The sequence below is a fragment of the Microcebus murinus genome, chromosome 9 (genome assembly GCF_040939455.1).
Source record: "Microcebus murinus isolate Inina chromosome 9, M.murinus_Inina_mat1.0, whole genome shotgun sequence".
Classification (NCBI taxonomy): Eukaryota; Metazoa; Chordata; class Mammalia; order Primates; family Cheirogaleidae; genus Microcebus; species Microcebus murinus.
The window spans coordinates 70,733,368-70,753,087 of NC_134112.1; the positions used below are offsets into that span (position 1 = coordinate 70,733,368).

General features: G+C 35.5%; 1 protein-coding gene across 1 annotated transcript in view; it reads left to right on the forward strand.

Moving 5' to 3' along the window:
• The window catches only part of TES (testin LIM domain protein), a 44,213-nt gene extending 26,747 nt beyond the window's left edge, over positions 1 to 17,466 (forward strand). Inside the window, exons 3-7 of the mRNA XM_012761107.3 lie at positions 7,739 to 7,991; positions 9,128 to 9,463; positions 10,408 to 10,623; positions 10,993 to 11,151; positions 16,177 to 17,466. Of these exons, the coding sequence (XP_012616561.1) occupies positions 7,739 to 7,991; positions 9,128 to 9,463; positions 10,408 to 10,623; positions 10,993 to 11,151; positions 16,177 to 16,365 (1,153 nt within the window). The 3' untranslated portion in view covers positions 16,366 to 17,466. The remainder of the gene's footprint in view (positions 1 to 7,738; positions 7,992 to 9,127; positions 9,464 to 10,407; positions 10,624 to 10,992; positions 11,152 to 16,176) is intronic.
• The last annotated feature ends 2,254 nt before the right edge of the window (positions 17,467 to 19,720 follow it).

Genomic DNA, 19,720 nt, shown 5'->3' on the forward strand with positions numbered 1-19,720 from the left:
TAAAAGCCCCAAATGAAGTCATAATAGGAGTTAGAGCTTCAGCATATGAATTTTGGGGGACAAATTCAGTCCATAATTCCTTCCTCTGCTTCCACATACCCCTAACTTAAGTGAGGGATGATTTTCCCTCTTATCACATTGCACACTTGTGGAAGCCAGAAATAAATACCTAGACCTCACTCTTCTCCATCATTCTGGTCTCCTGCTGGTGCCTGCCACCGCCCCAGTGCTGGTGACAAGGGAGCCTGCTGATGGTATCCTTAGGGGTCAGCCTCCTGGGGCATAGCACAGAGTACTGAAGAATGGAGAATGGATCTGGAGAGGTGAATGGAAGGTGCCTGATCAAGGTGTGGCACCACAGTTGCAGAAAGTTAAAAATGAATTCTTAGACTTAGGAAATTTAGAGTGGGACTTGTAACTTAGCTAGTTAATGCTCATTTTACAAATCAAAGAACTAAAACCCAAGAAAGTTAAAAAGACTTATTTGAGTCCATAAAATATATAATTTATGAGTGATTTCTATGTGTCACACACTGGTAAGCACTTGTAAAAGTTTTTTATTGCTGCATAACAAATTACTACAAATTTACCAGGTTAAAACAATACCTATTAATTAATTCAACATCCATTCTATTCTTTATCCATCTATTCTTTAGGTTAAAAGTCTGGAGGAGGAGGGCTAGCTTAGCTGGATTCTCTGCTTAGGGTCTGGAAAGGCTGAGCTCAAGACATTGGCCAAGCTAGGTTGTTATCTGTAAGCTCTGGAGAAGAATCTGCTTTCAAACTCATTCTTGTTGGTAGAATTTAGTTCCTGTGGTTGGAGGAAAAAGGTCTCTGTTTCCTTGCTGGCTGTCAGCTGGAAGCTGCTCTCAACTCCTAGAAGCCACTCAAATTCCTTGATATACAGCTCTTTCCATCTTCAAAACCATCAGCAGTGCTTAGAATCTTTCCTGCACCTCAGATCTCTCTGACTTCCTCTTCTGCTGCCAACCAGAGAGAATACATTGCTTTTTAAGGGTTTGTGTGATTAGATTAGCCATACCTGGAAAATCTCCCATTTCCCATATAAAATAACAATCATGGGAGTAACACCAGGAGACAAAGATCATGGTGCCATCTTACAATGCTCTTACCACAGCACTTTATGAACCTGATTGTTCCTAAACCTCCTGATTGTCTTCTCTGCAGTGTGATTGTTATGACACAGGTGTCCTTATGGACAATGGTGTGCTTTAACTGTGAGCTCTCTCCTTCTTCAAAATGCTAATGATTATAAGACTAGAGGAAAATAAAAGGTTGAGGAAGCCTGATACCTACCCAATAAGAGCTACTATCTGCTGGGCATACTTTCAAGTAGTAGAGATAAAAAGTGATTATGAAATATACGACACAAACCCAAGGTTTCAAGAAGTGTATAGCCAATTATTTCATATTGAAGATATAGTTAATATTGCAACCATAGATCATTTATCATATTAAGTAATAGAATTACTATTTTGCTTTACCTTTGTTAAATCCTTTGAATGAAACAGTTGCATTTTATTTAAAAAATTTAATAATAACATACATCTCTTCAGAATTTCTGATTGATTTAGAGCTGGCTGAAAACTAAAAATTCCCCACCATAAATGGATTAATATTTGTGTTGAATTTTATAACAGAGGCCCATGCTTAAGTCCATATATGTATATCCCTGTTATAAAAGGGCAGCTTCCAGCTCTTTTAAATTATGGTTTGTAGCAGTGTCATGGCCATGCCTTTAAATCATTGTGAATTCTGGCAACATGTCAAATCACTCCAGTTTCTACTATTTGCCTTGGAAAAATAATAATTTTCACAAATAGTGATACAGAAAACAATTTCTCTTTTGGGGAATGAGGAATAGTTTCTTGACTGCTTTCATATTGAAATTGTAAATTTATATATTTTTGAAGCATTACATTTGGCAGTTTGGTTCTCTCTCTCTCTCTCTCTCTCTCTCTCTCTCTCTCTCTCAGATTTAATTCAAGGACTCTGAAGTTGTAAAGTTTTGAGTATACAGTTATAATTTGCCATGCATATTAATGTTTGCATATCTATGTGTTAATGGTGCTAAACTTTTTTTGTATAAATGACTTATTATTGTAAATAACTCCCCTCTCCCCACATCTTAGAGCTTCCCAGTCTACCAGTTCACCTTTGAATCTTTTTTTGTCATAAAGAAGACTTTTAAAAATAATTTGATTCTGAATCTCCTCTCCCTCCTTTTGTCTCCACATAATTTTTATTGACATTCCATGGAGAATCTGGGAAGAACTGCTCCATAAGACAATTTAGAAAATTGAGAGATTTGACAACTGCATTAAATATGGGAACTGATTTATATACTTAACAAAAAACTGCTCTCAAATTGGTGTTGCACAAATAAATCCAGTAAGCATAAACTGTTTGTCTACATATATCATCAAAAGTTACTCGTAAATCATCTGAGGAAAGATCATACCTACACTTCACAAACATAGGTCTCACATGTGGGTACTATGTTCACCCATGCCCTGTTTTTGGTTTGTAAAATTTTAAAACTCCTTCATTTTCTTAAGGATAGAATCTGGGTTATTTTAGGCTGAAATGAAATGTGTGATAAACATCCACTCATTCTCAGGCCACCTCTTGAATACCAAGGTAATGGTGGTAGCCTTTTCTTCCACAATTCCTAACAAGGTTTTCCTTTTAATAAATTTATTGGGTAGCTTCCAGATGACTTCAAAAGTTCTTTCAATGTATTTTTAAAAGTAAATTTTTATAATTTAAATATGGGAGATTCAAATATAAAACACTGTAGAACTCCAAGAAAAAAGATTTTTAAATTTTTTAAAACTAGATGGTGGTAATAGCACAGAATTCCATGATAGATAGTTCTTGGCACCTGGTGCTGATTTTATAGTTTGTTCTGTGCTTTGTGGTTTGTAGCCGGCCCTTTTCATTGTAGCAATAGAGCTCCAGGGTAAGGGATCTGGAAGAGATGTGGTCATTCCAGCTGTTTCTGTGATGACACCTCTAGCTGAAAGAACCATCCCACCCTTCTTGAGTCACATTCTTACCAAGTCCTCTGTTAAGCACAGTTCACCACACTGGAGTGAGGATGCAGATGAGGCTTTTAATATAGTCATGATTTTTTAAATTATAATGAATCAATGATACGTTTTTCTGTACTCAGAAAACTGATAATTGGGCATAGTGTGACTTTTTAGCTACTTCTTTTTTCCTCACCACTGCTGCTATTAGTGTGTTGTCTTAACCTGATTTTACTTGCTTAATAAAGGTATGCTGGGTGATTGAAGGGGTGGATAGGAAAACAGAGATTTCCTCAGAATGTGAATCCTTCCAAAAATGGCCAAGACAAATAATAAAAAAAGTACAGAGATAGCTCTTATGTTAGTTAATATAACTCTTTTTTTTTTTTTTTTTGAGACAGAGTCTCGCTTTGTTGCCCAGGCTAGAGTGAGTGCTGTGGCATTAGTCTAGCTCACAGCAACCTCAAACTCCTGGGCTCAAGCAATCCTCCTGCCTCAGCCTCCCGAGTAGCTGGGACTACAGGCATGCGCCACCATGCCCGGCTAATTTTTTTCTATATATATTAGTTGGCCAATTAATTTGTTTCTATTTATAGTAGAGAAGGGGTCTCGCTCTTGCTCAGGGTAGTTTCGAACTCCTGACCTTGAGCAATCCACCCACCTCGGCCTCCCAGAGTGCTAGGATTACAGGCGTGAGCCACCGCGCCCGGCCAATATAACTCTTTATATATAACACTTTCACAATAAGTATGTTTAACCATGCTACAGCTCACCAGAGTTATGGGCTTTAGAAGCCAGCAGGCTTTATTTCACTTACTGGATATTTTACTATTTGTCTTTCAATTTCTAAAATATGACCTTCCTTATGTTGTGGTATACATGTTGTACTGGTGTGGAACTGGATCATAAACAGTTCCAAAGGAAGTTCAGTGCCTATTTCCTAGCCTTGATACTTTAGGCATCACTTTGCTGATTATTTGGATGCATGCTGTAGTTCACGGTCATATAAGGATCTATTTAGCTACATTAACAACTAAATTCCCATCCCACTTTTTTCTCCCCTCAGAAAGATATAATTTTAAACTTGATCCAAGAGCAATGTGTGATAGTCTTATAAATAATTACATTGTTTTTTTAACCAAAGAACATAAATTAAGAACACACTGTAGCAGGATAATATGCTTCTTTCCACTAGATGGGAGTGTGAGATAACCAGAGGATGGAAAGAATCTTTTATAGCTGAACTAGAATATGCAAATTCCTCAACAAATTATTACCAAATGAAGATTTCTGACCAGTGTGTGCAAGGAAATTAGTTTGCCTATCCACCCTATATCTCTCTGTCTCTCTTTCTCTCTGGGACTGTACAAGTCAAATTCTCAAGTTTTCAGTTTACATACTGAAAATAGTGTTTTAAGAAAACTCAGAACACAAAAATCTATAATTCATAATTTATTATTTGGCAAAAAGATTCATTTGGGTTTTTAGTTGTTTGTTTTTTTGTTTCTGATCTAGAGAAATCCCGTGATTTATATTAGTTTTAAATCTAGAAAACTTATGAAATTCTTCTTGATGCTACTACATTGCATTTTTGTGTTATCAGTCCATACCTCTGTGAATAAAAAGTTTATTTTTTTTCTTTCTGATGAATCCTTATTTTTATTTCTTTGATTTTTCAACACTACTCTGATTAGTACCATCAAATTAGAATTGGTGATAGCAAGGCTGCTTTCTTTCTTCAGATCTTAGAATTAATGCACTAAGTATGATGTATACTGAGTGTTGAATTTTTTATTCCCAGAAACTCTTTCTAGAATCTATTGTTTCTCTTCTTTTGATGAAATTACTAAGCAAAATCATAAGAGGTGTTGAAATGTATTAATGCTTTTTCTGCATCTAATGAGAAGCAAATATTTACTTTATGAGTTTCTGCTGTTACCTTTATTTTCCTTCCTTGTACTTTAAACTTATTCTGCCTTTTTCCTAACTTCCTGAGTTGAAAGCTTAGTAATTTTTATTCTTTCCTTTATTCTAATTTGACCATTTAAGCAGTACATTTCTTTCTTTAGTTATCAGATATTCTAAAATGTATACTTAGCCTAACAGCATCCACAATTACTTGACATGTTTAGTTTCTTCCTGAGCAATGTAAATATCTTAGAATGTTTTTTGAAATGCTTAGATTTCCGCTCTTATTTGTATGCTATGGTTGCCCTGTATTTTAGTTCCAGTGTACATTTTCAACACCACAAAGTTTCCATACTTCTCTGTTTTCCTCTGTCACTTTGTCTAGTTTCTGTTCCTCTGCCAGATTTTTCTGAGTCCTCACTTCTTCCCTCTACACCTTGCTCAGGAGGCAAAGGTGATCTGTTCAACTCATATATATTATATATCATTCCCTAACTGCCACATTTATATTTTCTACCAAGCTATAATTTTTAACACTAGATCTGTATATCCTACAATCTACATATCTCACAGGCATTTCAAATCTATCAGTAGTTTAGTTTTAGAAACTTTTATCAACTTTCCCCACCCCATACCTCAAATCTGTTCATCTTTTGTATTTGCTATATTAATAAATTACATTCCTTCTCACAAATTTACTTATCCCCAAAGCCTGGGTTTATTTTTTTTGAGAGACTGAGCCTTCCCTTCAACATCACTACATCTAAATTAGCCACAAAGTTTAGTCCATTTTATGTTCAATGAGATTTCATATTTGCTCCTTTCTGTTCACCTCCACTACAAATATTCTAATATTTGTCTAGTCCAAGCCATGACACATTTTACCTGAACCACAATAACAACCGTTCAAGATATAAATTCCATTTAGCTACAGTATCCCTGTTACTTATAACCATGCCATTGCAAATTAGATGTACAATTAACATGTCAACTGGTTTCCCTACTTCTAATCCATTCTCCACATGACAAATATTATAATACCAGTAGTTTAAATTACAAATATGGGCAGGGGAAGGTATGGCAGGGGCAATATATGTAACCCTAACAGTATTTGTACCCCCATAATATGATAAAAAAAATTATAAATATGCAGTAGCTCACATCCATAATCCCAATGACTCAAGAGGCTGAGGTAGGAAGATCACTTGAGTCCAGGAGTTCAAGACCAGCCCAGGCAACGTAGGAAGACCCCATCCCTAAAATAACAATAATAAAACATTAACCAGGCATGGTGGTGTGCACCTGTAATAGTTACTCAGGAGGCTGAGGTGGGATCACTTGAGCCCAGGAATTTTTAGGCAGCAGTGAACTATGATCATGCCTCTGCACTCTAGCCTGGGTGACAGAGTAAGACTCTGTCTCTAAAATAAAATAAATTATGGATTTGATCATGTTATTCCATCATCTAAAAGCTTTCAGTGCCCCCTGAATGTTTTTATAGTGAAGGCCAGATTCCTTAATGTGTCCTATATGTCCCTGCATTACATCATGCCTGCCTTGTCACCATCCCATTTACTTACCTCACTACAGTCATACCTGCCTTCTTTTGTTATGGAACCTAAGGGGATAATCCCTTTCCTAAGTCAGGACCACCACAGGTACTCTTCTTTCTACCTGGAATGTTGTAAGCCTTTTCCTTTCTTTCCCCCTCCCCAAATATACACTCATATACACAATTCACACCCATGTTTTACACATCATCCAGATCTCAACCTAAATGTCACTTTCTTATGGAGTCCTTTCCTCACCAGTTCCAAGTTTTATTTAATTAATTATACCCTCTCAAGGAGCCCTAGACTTTTCTTTCCTATTACAAATGTAATTAAAAGAGTGTATGTGTGTGTGTATATGATCATTTAATGTCTGTCTCCCTACCAGACAGTAAGTTCTAGAAATCAGAGATTGGTTCCATTATTCTTTTTTTTTAAACCACAATTTTACCACAGTGTACCTAGTATCAGGTACATTGCTTGGCATGTGGGCACTGATGTATGCTGAATGAATGAATGTCTGACTATGTGCCAGACCAGAGTGGGGAAGAGGGCAGTATCCTTGAACTGTGAGAAAACACCATGATGGCAGCAGAGACTTTCATTTATCTGTCTTTTAGCACATGGTAGGTGGCCAATAAGTGTTTGAAGCAATCAAAGAAGGGAAGGAAAGAGAAGGGAAAAAGAAGGGGAAAGGAATGGAGGGCCAAATAAATGGAGAAAAAGTAAGAAGGGCTATAAACCTAAATCAGGATTATAGTCTATTATGGGTAAAGTTATATCAATCTCCCTATCTCTCACTTAAAAAAAATCTTGGGTAATGACTATGAAATGTTAACATGGTATAAAATATGAAATCTTTTGCTTAAATAGTAAAACTGTACATAGTTTTTTGTGGTTTTATTGAATTAATTATTATTTTTATTTATTTTTTATTTGGTGAGAGCATAAGGAATACCAGATAAGGTTACACTCAGACACTCCCCATTGAGCATGTACTTTTTAATCACAACCTAACTTTTCAAAGTCTTATAAAGCAAAAGTATGTTTTTATGTTTTCTTCTTGTTTAATTTATGGATACTTATTCCCCCTCCAATAAGAAGACTTGTCTTTGCATACCATTATATAGAATATGTGTTAAAATATTTTATGAACTATAAATGTATGAACACTTAATTTTTGATTAGATGCAATTAATCATTTCTTACATATTTCCAAAATTATAGAAAAATATGTCGTAACTGCAAGTGCGGCCAAGAAGAACATGATGTCCTCTTGAGCAATGAAGAGGATCGAAAAGTGGGGAAACTTTTTGAAGACACCAAGTATACAACCCTGATTGCAAAACTAAAATCAGATGGAATTCCCATGTATAAACGCAATGTTATGATATTGACCAATCCAGTTGCTGCCAAGAAGAATGTCTCCATCAATACAGTTACCTATGAATGGGCCCCTCCTGTCCAGAATCAGGCATTGGTAAATAATAGTGGGGGGAGAGTTCCTTCTGAAGTTTCTGCACTATCTATTTAGGTCAATCCCTTTAGCCCTTTGCACTCGGATGTTGAGCGTGACTCAACACAGTTAGCAAAAATTATAGAGATTAAAATTACTCTTTGAATGTATCAATAATTTGAAATATAAAAAAATCCAAATAAATAAGTTTGTATAAAAAGAAACTCCAGTTTTTTATTCTACTGCCATGCTTTGTAAAATCTGGGGTATTTAAAAAATTAAATCCTGAGTAGAATAAAGGAATCAAGAAAAAAGCAAGCGAGTGCAAAGGGTTAGTGACCTGCTCAACCTCATACACCCTGGATCTATTTCTTTTACTGAGGTTCTCTTTACTTTGACTTCTAATTCCTGTTACATTCTTTTGAAAGTATTAAACGAGACTAAATACATCATAAACTTTTCTCTGACTACCTAGATATGTTTACCTTTTTGAGGGAGTGGTCTAACATTTTTAATAATTAGATGAAAATAAGATGTTTTATATCAGTTTAGCAACTCTTCTGGCTTACTTTTGAGAAGATTTCTCTTAAAATGGTAAAGAATAGAATTTTTGCCATTGTTTAGAACTGAAAAAAAATGCCCAGCATTATATTTATTTTACTACCTAAGGCAAAAAAAAATGTGGCCTTTTATCAAGCTCCTTGCACTTTTATAACACTAGGTGAAACATTTGGAAATCATTTAAGAAGATTAAGTCATTAAAGTGAATCTTGTGATGATATCATTTTCATATGATTAGAAATGCTGTTGATCCATAGACCATTCTAAACATGTCTACCTAAAATTGTGTTCTCTTTAGATTGTGCATTTGTTTATTTGTCTCAAGTAAACAGTGGTAAACCAAATCTTTTTACAAACTGAAAAACAAAATTTAATTTTGTGAAGAAAAATGTGTTTATTTTTACCTAAATAAATGTATTTAGTATACCATTTTTAATGTGTTAACATCTCAAGATATTTATACTATGAGGACAAGTTGTTATTATTGGATAAAACCCATTTCTTTCTTAAGGAACTTGCTTCTGATGTGTGCTACAAAATGTCGCACTGCCTGATGCCCAAAGCCCCTCCCAGTTAACATTGGTTTCCTTGTGGTGCAGGCCAGGCAGTACATGCAGATGCTGCCCAAGGAAAAGCAGCCAGTGGCAGGCTCGGAAGGGGCACAGTACCGGAAGAAGCAGCTGGCGAAGCAGCTCCCTGCACATGACCAAGATCCTTCAAAGTGCCATGAGTTGTCTCCCAAAGAGGTGAAGGAAATGCAGCAGTTTGTGAAGAAATATAAGAACGAGGCTCTGGGAGTAGGAGACGTCAAACTTCCCTGTGAGATGGATGCTCGAGGCCCCAACCCAATGTACATCCCTGGTGGAGACAGAAGCACCGCGGCGGCAGTGGGGGCCATGGAGAACAAAACTGCCGAGCGTAAAAAAACTCAATATGTAAGTAGAGTGGTCACACTGTTGGCCAGATTTGTATATTTTATAGGTTCTTTCCCTTTTCTTAAACTTTTTGGGGGGGCCATTCCTCCGTTTCTAAAAGGGAATAGGTAAAAGAAATAAATTGAATTAATATTCAGTTTGGACTTGCCTTAGAGAGTCATTATGTTGAAACTTCTGTCCAAAGCCAAATTTTCTGTTTTTCTGTTTTCAAGGATAATTGTGAGCTTTATATATAGGCAGTAGTTGGTATTGGCATGGTGCTCAAATATAGCATATTAATCTAGAATCTGTTTCTAGACGTAATTTTGGTGTTAATTCTTTATATCTTCCCGTAAATGAGAATAATATATGCTTGGGTTAATTAAGTTTTACTTGTGAGGCATGCCTAAAATTCAAACTTCAATTTAGGTGGATATATAGTTAAGCTTGTTTTTCTTAAAGTCTTTTCTAGAGAGAGAAATTGAAGTCTTTTGCTAATGACTTGAAGATAGAAGATGATAATGACACAGATGAACAAAGCATAAGAACTAAACTTGCTATAATATATTTTTCCTAGATCCAATAAGCTCATCAACCAATAATGCTTAGTCCCGAAAAAAGAGAATTAATAAACTCTAAGGTAATCATTTTTGAGAGAAACTACTTAAAATAGAGGTGAAAATTACTATTTCCCTTTTCCCATAAGTGACTTTCATTCAGGAAACAGCATCCTACTATAGATAGGGTGAATGAAGTAGGTTTGAACAGCCTAGAGAAAGCTAAGAGATTCCATTTCACCGGATTATCAATACTTTATTATCTATAGTGACAAATTAGTAAAAATTAGTAATTTCTGTAGAAATTGTTTCTCTTAAAAGTTGTTTTCTCTGAATTTCTACTGAAGCCAATGGTAAGAAATGGCAGTCTTCCGATGACCAGATTGTTTGGCATGCCTTTCCTTTCAGTCCTGCTATTGCTGCAAAATGAGTATGAAGGAAGGCGATCCAGCCATCTATGCTGAAAGGGCTGGCTATGATAAACTGTGGCACCCAGCTTGTTTTGTCTGCAGCACCTGCTATGAACTCCTGGTCGACATGATTTATTTCTGGAAGGATGAGAAGCTGTACTGTGGCAGACATTACTGTGACAGTGAGAAACCCCGATGTGCTGGCTGTGATGAGGTATGTTCTCCAGAGCCACCTCATGGAGGTGTCCTCTAGTACCCCAATATGGTCCTTTACCCAGAGGGCAACAGGAATTAATCAAACAGCAATTGCTTTATTTACATCCATTGAGTTTAATAAAAGAAACTTTTGACATCATTCATTCTGAGTGTCTGTATTAATTGTGTTGACTAATAAAAAGACTGCCCAGAAACATAGAAGATTAATTTGTACTAAACTAAATGATAACATAAGTTCAAGTTTTAGGTTATGATTTTCAGACTTGAAACCCCAAGAAAGTATGTTGATATACTTATAGATGATTAGCTTTTCATCTATAGCAAAAAGGGAAATGCATAATTCATCTTGTTTTTATCTTCTTCCCAGCTGATATTCAGCAATGAGTATACCCAGGCAGAAAACCAGAATTGGCACCTAAAACACTTCTGCTGCTTTGACTGTGACTACATCCTAGCTGGGGAAATATACGTGATGGTCAATGACAAACCCGTCTGCAAGCCTTGCTACGTGAAGAATCATGCTGTGGTGAGATACATTCTAAGGATGCAGTTGCCTCAACCTGCTTTACATCTTGAGTTTATGCCTCTCCTTAAGCTGCTTACAAATGGGAAACAGAAAGCACTTCTTAAGTAGAAAGTGTATGATTCCTTCCATATGGTGTTAAAATCCAGGCATTTTAAAAACAGTACATATATTGACTATGAGCCACCTCAAGATTTCTACCTGTGCAGTTTACAGTATAGATTATAGGTATTGATAATAAAATCCTTAAAAAAAATTGCTAAAAACAATCTTTAATAGGAATGAGATTGATTTATTCTCATGGGTACAGATCAGACTCCATTTAAATAAAGGCTTCTAGAGGTTCTTCTTTTTTTTTTTTAGCTCTATATGAATGTGTATGGTTTCTGTTCATGTTACTGGCTCACCCACTGGGACTTTGATTTTGCTGCCCGGAGATTATATGGTGCCTATTTCTTAAGCCTTCATTGAGCTGTTTTAGTATAGAAAATTTGAAACCTTCATATTTAGATTTATTTGGTGGGCCAAACATTCAAGTATTTAATGTGAGAGTTTATTTTTTCTTGCATCTACTCTGCTTATACAGAGCTGCTATTTCATAATGACCAACAGATAGGTAATGTAGATAAAGAGTAAAAAGTTGACCATATATGGTAAGGTTTATAAGCCAGGAGTATCAGAAAGATAGACTTATACTTCTTTTTATGCAAAAAAGCCACATACTTTATAAAGGTCCTCTGAGCTCTCAAGTAAAGGAGACTCATGGCTAAGGAATAAAATTAGATATATATATGGTTCCAAGAGGGTGGCACTAAGAAGATAAGGTAACAAGTTTTAATATCAATGCCAATTTTAACAGCCTTTTTATCCATTGCCTCAGGTACATTCATTCATTTTCTATCAACACTACCTCATCAATATATCTCACTTCCTCATATTAATAGTTACAACTACTGTATTTCACACCTTTATTTCTTGTAATTTTGATTGTTTGAGGCAGTGGCCTCAAATTTGCTGCCATTCTTCACGTTGCTCAAAAGCCACCTTCCATAATGATGGAAGATGATCTTTCTAAAATGCAGATCACTAAGCCTTGTTTAATAGATGTCTCTTCTTGCCTCTCCTGTCACTTCTACTAGTAATGCAACCCAAATCATACATTTCTACAACATATTACCTACATCTTCTAGTTTATACACTGTTCTTTGTCTTTTGCTCACTTGTATCTGATACATCCTCCTAGTCCCTGTTTACCTGACCATGCCTTCACACTTTCCTCCAGACTCAGTTTCAGCTCAGCTTTTTTCAGAACACCTTTCCTGATTCCCTGTCTCCAGTCACCACCCCTTTCTCTCCAGCTGGTTGTGTTCTCCGCGTTCCCATGAAGGGGTGTGTGTGTGTGTGTGTGTGTGTGTGTGTGTGTGTTAATATCACTCATCTGTCTCCTCCTCACTAGACTATAAGAGCAACTGGAATGTAGAGTTTATCTTATTTCCATATCTTCAGTGTCTATATACTTAGAAACTATTTGAATGACTGACTTTTATTCCTGGTATTTCTAATTTGCTTTGGGGTACCATAGACCTTTTTTTTACCTGGAGACAAGGTGCTAAATCACCATGTGGCTTGATACATTATTGAGCTAGGAATATTGTTGCAACAGTTTCTCTACAGAAGAGGGTTATCATGTGTATTTTCTTCATAGGGTGTGTGGCCTTGGTCTTAAGGACTAGAAAGTAAACTTGATATGGGCAGGAATTTTTTTTTCTGCTTTTTTCTGCTCTATTCCCCACACAAGACAACATAGTAGGTGCCCAATAAATATTTATTAAATAAAAGTTTAAGCAAATGAAATTGCTTTATTTAGCTATTATAAGCTTCTCTCTATTATATTGTATCTAATCAATGGTAGGGAATAACCACAGATAAGATTTTTTTAATAAAAATTTCTAAATTATTTATTATAATTTTATAATATGGCATTTCTTTTTGACATTTTAGTTTCTCAGTAATATATACATACCATTGGCCTTTGTCTAATATTAAAATGAGCATATCCATTGCTTGAACAAACTCCAGCTAACAGCAAAGAAAGCTCTCCATGCATCATGTTATTAAAACATTCTATAAAATTTTGTAAATTATCCAGTTCAGGGCATTGATCTGCTTAGATTTTTAAATCTTAAAAAGAGAGAGAATACAAATTATTTTTAGACCTGAAGCCAAGTGCTCAACTCCAAACAAGGCATTTCTAAGAAAAAATTTACCTAGGAAGAAAATTTTAACTAAAACTGGAAATTTTAACTAGTTTGTCTTTGCATGATCACTGGACTTACACAGCCCCTCCCGGAATTCACATCTGTGAGATTTCACAGGACCCTCCTGCCAGGGAGCTCATTGCAACAAGTGTCATTGGCTATTTCATATTTTATATATCTCATATACAAATAAAAGAGGGACTGTGGAAAGTAAGAACTCTTTGAAATACTAGAGGTTTAAGAACATAGGAAAATCAAATGCCATATAGAAAGTGGTAAAGTGCATCATCTCCTTGAAGGGTTCTGCAGTCCCCAGACCCTCAAGACAGCCTGGACCACCTTTAGATTTTTGAAGAATTAGTGACCAGTAGATTTTACCTGGGATTATATGTCAGACTTTGCGATAAATGATAATCAGATCATTAACAAAACTAAATTTTATGAAACCACAAACCATAAATTACACCCTCCATGTGTTGTTCATTAGTTATTTTTTTACATAAATAATTTCTTTAGTTTCAAATGTAATTGAATAGTAGTTATCTTTTTTATAAGTTGCAAATGAAAATGTGTGTTTTAAATAATTATAAAAAGATCCATACATAGTATTACAGCACTGAGAAAAAGAAGGTAGATCATGATCTAAAAGCAAGGGAATAAAACTTTGAGTGTGAAATCCTTCTATTTTACTCAAAAAGTTTGAAATATTTACACAAATGCGTTTACACAATATTTGTGTAAACAGGTTTAAAAATATTGAAAGATTCCCTGTTCTTAGCACAAAGAGATGATAACTGTTTGAGATGATGGATATGCTAATTACCCTGATTTGATCATTATACAATGTATACATGTATGGAAACATCACGTAGTACCCCATAAATATGTACAGTTATTGTGTTGATCATAAATAAAAATAAATTTTAAAATTGAATGATTAATATGAACTGTAGAAAACTATAAGATGACATTCTAAATTAATTATTACTATAAAAATAAATATATGTCAAAATGTATATGTTAAGCAGTTGCCTGCATGATACAGCTACAAATTAGGAGTGTACTTGTAATTATAACATTTATTTTTGTTGTATTCAGGAATATGTATTAATTATGCAAAGAAAGTATCTCCCTAAGCCGGGCGCGGTGGCTCACGCCTGTAATCCTAGCACTCTGGGAGGCTGAGGCGGGCGGATTGCTCGAGGTCAGGAGTTCGAAACCAGCCTGAGCAAGAGCGAGACCCCGTCTCTACTATAAATAGAAATTAATTGGCCAACTAATATATATATAAAATTAGCCGGGCATGGTGGCGCATGTCTGTAGTCCCAGCTACTCGGGAGGCTGAGGCAGCAGGATTGCTTGAGCCCAGGAGTTTGAGGTTGCTGTGAGCTAGGCTGATGCCACGGCACTCACTCTAGCCTGGGCAACAAGCGAGACTCTGTCTCAAAAAAAAAAAAAAAAAGAAAGTATCTCCCTTATTTCTTAGGGAAGACGGGGTTGGTATAATTTATAGGTTGAGATATAATCTCTAAAAGCAGTGTAGCTCTAAAAAGTGTGGAAAGTATATTGCAGGTCTGAAATGGATGTGTGTAGGAAGGCCTCACTTCCCTACCTACACCAGTTTACCCACTGAGTAGCAGCCACATTTTGAAGTCTTTCCAAGTAAGAAGGGTCTTTTGTAGTAAGGAGGCTCATTTAAATGACCCTCCTCAGCCCACCTATCCCACCCCTCATCTCTCAGTAATTTCCAACAATCACATTGAGAGACCAAAGGTGCTCAAGATAAATTAGGCACTGCCATCTTATACTGGACAATCTTGCTGGCTTTTTCGCTTCTTATGAAATATTTAAAACAAAAATGTTGGATAGTCACATTCACTTAGGACATGTACAACCAAGAAGATATATGGCCCATTGAGTGTTTTAGAGGTCTCAACTGGTTGGTGTTCTGTTTTCTGCTATAATATAGAAGGTTATTCCATTTTTTTCTTCATATACATAATTAAGAAGAAAATTATGTGTGTAGTTGTGGATATATATATGTTTGTGTATGTATATATGCATGTGGGTGTCATGTATATATTTGTCTATAATATATAATACTGAATGGTATAGGAATTGTAAGTATTAATGTTCTACAGTATTAGATTATACATAAATTGTGACTGATCTTATGACAGAAGCCAATTAGCTACAAGTTATATTTTAGTGCAAACTCATTATTCTCAAACACTGTCAGCATTTTTAATTGAGTCCTTAATTACTTTGAACATGATTTTAATTTACTACTGTCTAGAAATTAGTGGTTAATGATCTCATGTGTCATAGGTAAGACTGGTAAAATGACCACTTCAAAGCCATAATGAATGAGGAAAAATTATCTTGTAAACTTCTTTATAATTACTAATGTGCAGTCTAAAAAATATGCAGAAACCAAGTGCACTGCTTTGGAATTTGCTGTCAGGACTTTTCACCTTGAACGCTATGGAGATATCTTACAAGCATCAAACCACCTGTTTGGTCTTCACCTGTTATTTCTCATAGTGCTCAGCATATTGACTTCCAGTAACGGTTGTTGGCTAAAAAGGTTAACTAGAAGGCCTGAGAAGGTTAACTCTCAGTTGTGTATTTCCAGAGTTGTCATTATTAGTCATTATTAGTTTTAATTTATCATCTGAAGAAACATGTTCAGTTTGTTCGGAGATGAAAAATTTACTGTCACATTTTAATCTCTGATCCTTTTCTCTTGCTTGTTGTTATTACTTAACAGGTATGTCAAGGATGCCACAATGCCATTGATCCAGAAGTCCAGCGGGTGACCTACAACAATTTCAGTTGGCATGCGTCCACTGAGTGTTTCCTGTGCTCCTGCTGCAGCAAATGTCTCATTGGGCAGAAGTTCATGCCAGTGGAAGGGATGGTTTTCTGTTCGGTGGAGTGTAAGAAGATGATGTCTTAGGAGGAGGGTACCCAGCAGTATTGAGCCATAGCTATCCAAAGTGGTCTGCATTTCTACTGTAAAATCAGATTTAAAAAAATAAAAGGCGAAAGAGAAAGTGTTATAGAAACCAGGAGATTTTGTTCAAAATGTTTCTTTGCTATTTTTTCTTATCAATTTTTTTTCTGTCTCAACTTTTAAACTCTGCTTTAAGCAATTGATTTTAAAAAATGGTAAAGAATTTTATCTTTACTTCGCTTTATAAATGTCAATTCTTTGAGTTGGAAAGTTGAGTTTTAATTAAACTTAATTTTCCTTATCCCCTTTGTGCCAAACAGACTATACAGAAAACACTTAAAAGTTAGTGTACTGAGTGAAAAGATGAGCATATCTAGTTCTATATTCTTTTTTCCCCTAATGTGAGAAATAAAAAGGAAATTAAATTTGCCCTAATGCCAAAGCTCTACATTCATTACCTCATCTGATTCACTGATCTTTGTAATGATACACAGTGAATTCTTTTTCACAGAAAATAGAAATGCAGTGTAGTATGTAGAGCTGCTATTGTAATTCCTATGCATTTGCTATTTCCTGATTTAGGCAGATGTGGCATTTTCTTTATTGCATTTCTCTTGTTTTTTTTTTTTTATTATGTACCCTACCTCTCAGTATTCTCTTTGTAAGTTGGTGACCTCCATCTGTGGCCTTGAATATTTTATTATCACATGTGGCATAACAGTATCCACACTTTTTACTTCTATAGATGATTTTTGGCTTGTACATAAAAGCCAAGCTACTCATCTATATTGCTTTTAATCCAAAGAACATGTGTAGTTTTTGTACCTAGGAAACCATGGCTTATACTTATTGCATGTGCCTGCCATGGTTCAGATATAATTTTTACATGATTTTCATTCTTTTCTAATGGATCTTATTTTATGATACTTGTAAGCCTGTTATGGATATATTAAATGTCTTCTTATATAATTCCATCCTTAGGTATTTCTAATGTTTATTTTTTTCTGTATACTTCCTTTCTGTATACATAGCTATGCACTATGAAAAGTAAATGGAATCAATGCTATGTATATTATTATTCAAAATAAAGTTTCTTTCAGTTTAATGATTATGTCTTCATATCCTTTTTTAGTAAAAAATCCTTCTGCAACTAGTATGCGTTACAGCAGGGGGCAATGTCTCCAAGGAAAAAAACTACCCAAACAAAAAGGCCACTCTGACAAGACAAAACAGAAACTAGATTTTTCGTTATGGAGAAGGAATAAATTTTATGAAACTTTAAAATAAATCAGGACTTTTTTGGGTCATGCAGGTTTTGGGGGTTTTTTGAAAGAAAAGTGGGAGTGATTAAAATAAATTGAAGTTTTGGAAAACTTTATTTTCTCTTCAGGTGAATCTGACAAACATTACTCATACTCAAGTTGTAACTCTGATTTACTAATATATAAAGAAAATATAAAGAATTTTTTCATGGCAACCTATTTGATAAAAGAAGCAAATGGGGAATAGTAATAAATTAATTCTTCCTAATATTAGCAGGCCATGTGTTTTTCCCTCAAGTATTTCTGTCATAGTAGAAATAGCAGTTTTCTCTGACACGTACCCAGAATAATTCCATTTTTTTTTTCCAGCTCATGTTTGTTTGGCTGATAGTGTTTCTCTTTACATCCCATCCCCCTGACACACAGACACATATGCATACAGGTACATATTTTATTCCTTCTGCACTGTGCCTTCCCCAACCATGAAAAGGTATTGAACACATCACCTTATTTTAAGAAGCTAATTCTGCATACAATTTTAAATGCTAATATCACAAATGTCCTTTATTGTTTATGACTGTCAATTTATGCTTGCTCATCTTTCGGCCTTTATCTTACATGGCAAGAGATATATTTGCCATAGCATTTTCCACAATTAGTTGAACAACTTAACTTTTCCCAGACATGGCCAAATGACTGAAATAAACTGAAACAGAGCCCCTGCATATCAACACAGCCGATCCTACTAAGAAGTCAGTGCTCCTGAGAGTTATTGGTCTTCATAGTTGTTGCATGGTTGGTTTGTTAATTTGTTTCTTTCTTAAGAAAATGAGGGACTGAGTATTGTGTTTTTTAGCTAAAACTTCTCCGAAGTCTTCAGGCATAGATTTCCAAATCTGACTCTGTATTATTTCAGCCCAATTTCACCAAAGGCAAGGGATTCATTACTGATTCATTCTCAAGGAATTTCCAGCACGTAGTGGTTAAGCTCATCCAACTTCACCATAGTTACCAAAGAGACACTACCACCCAAGATCAGTATTAAGCCTTTGTCTTGAGATGCCTTGGCATATCTGAACTTGTCTTCTGGGTATTCACTTAATTCCTTGGAAAACTTATGACTCCATCAATGTCTCCATAAAAAGGCACTTTACCACAATTTCTTACTAGATACTCTCTGCCCCTTCCTGACCTCTGCTGATTTCATGCTCAAAGACAAGTTTGATGATTATACTGAATGCTCACGTGTATGAAAAGGACCCACTATACTGGGAAATGTGGGTGTGTTTCGAGCACACACCCTAAAACCGGGTTTAATTCTGGCTTGATTAATAGAATATTTTTTTCATATATTTACTAGATGCTTAAATAGCTTTGGCTAATTATTTTGTCCTCTCATGGGGAACATGTCATTGTAGCCTCTTTTTGATAATGCATTTTAAGACACTCAAAACAAGATGTCATTAACCTTTCATACTTGTTTTGAATGGCATTTTATGCTGACATTTATGAAGGCTGTTATTTTTCTTCAACGATACTTCTCCCCAGGACATCTTGACATTCAGATAATAATAAAAGCAACTTGTATCCAGTTCAGCTGTTACTGAATACAGACATTAGAGTTGATTTCTCCATAAATACTGACTGGCTGTGAAGGCTTCATCATATAGTTCAAAGGAGAGCTGGGATTAGGAGTCAAGACAGACTCCTGGCTACATCCCACTGATTGTCCTTATCCTCCCCATAGTCACAGATGAGTAGGATGGAGGACGAGATTATTGGATTTGAAGAGTCAAGGAAGTAACTGGCTCAAGTGTTGGATGGACATAATAAGTATGTTGAAGTCAGCAAGAATAACAACAGGGAGAATGGTGGTGAGAAGATTGAGTCAGGGGCTGAAGTTATCAAAGAATATGAAGAAGTATTCTGGAATTTGATAGAAGATGGCAACTCAGGGTGGAAATGGGTGATAGAGTCTGAGGCCATGTACCATGTCTCAAAGAGCTGTGATTATTATGAAACAAACAAAATAGTGGAAATAACAGTGGAGAATGAGGAAAACAACCCTACCCCATGGGCACTGTGGAATGTACGCC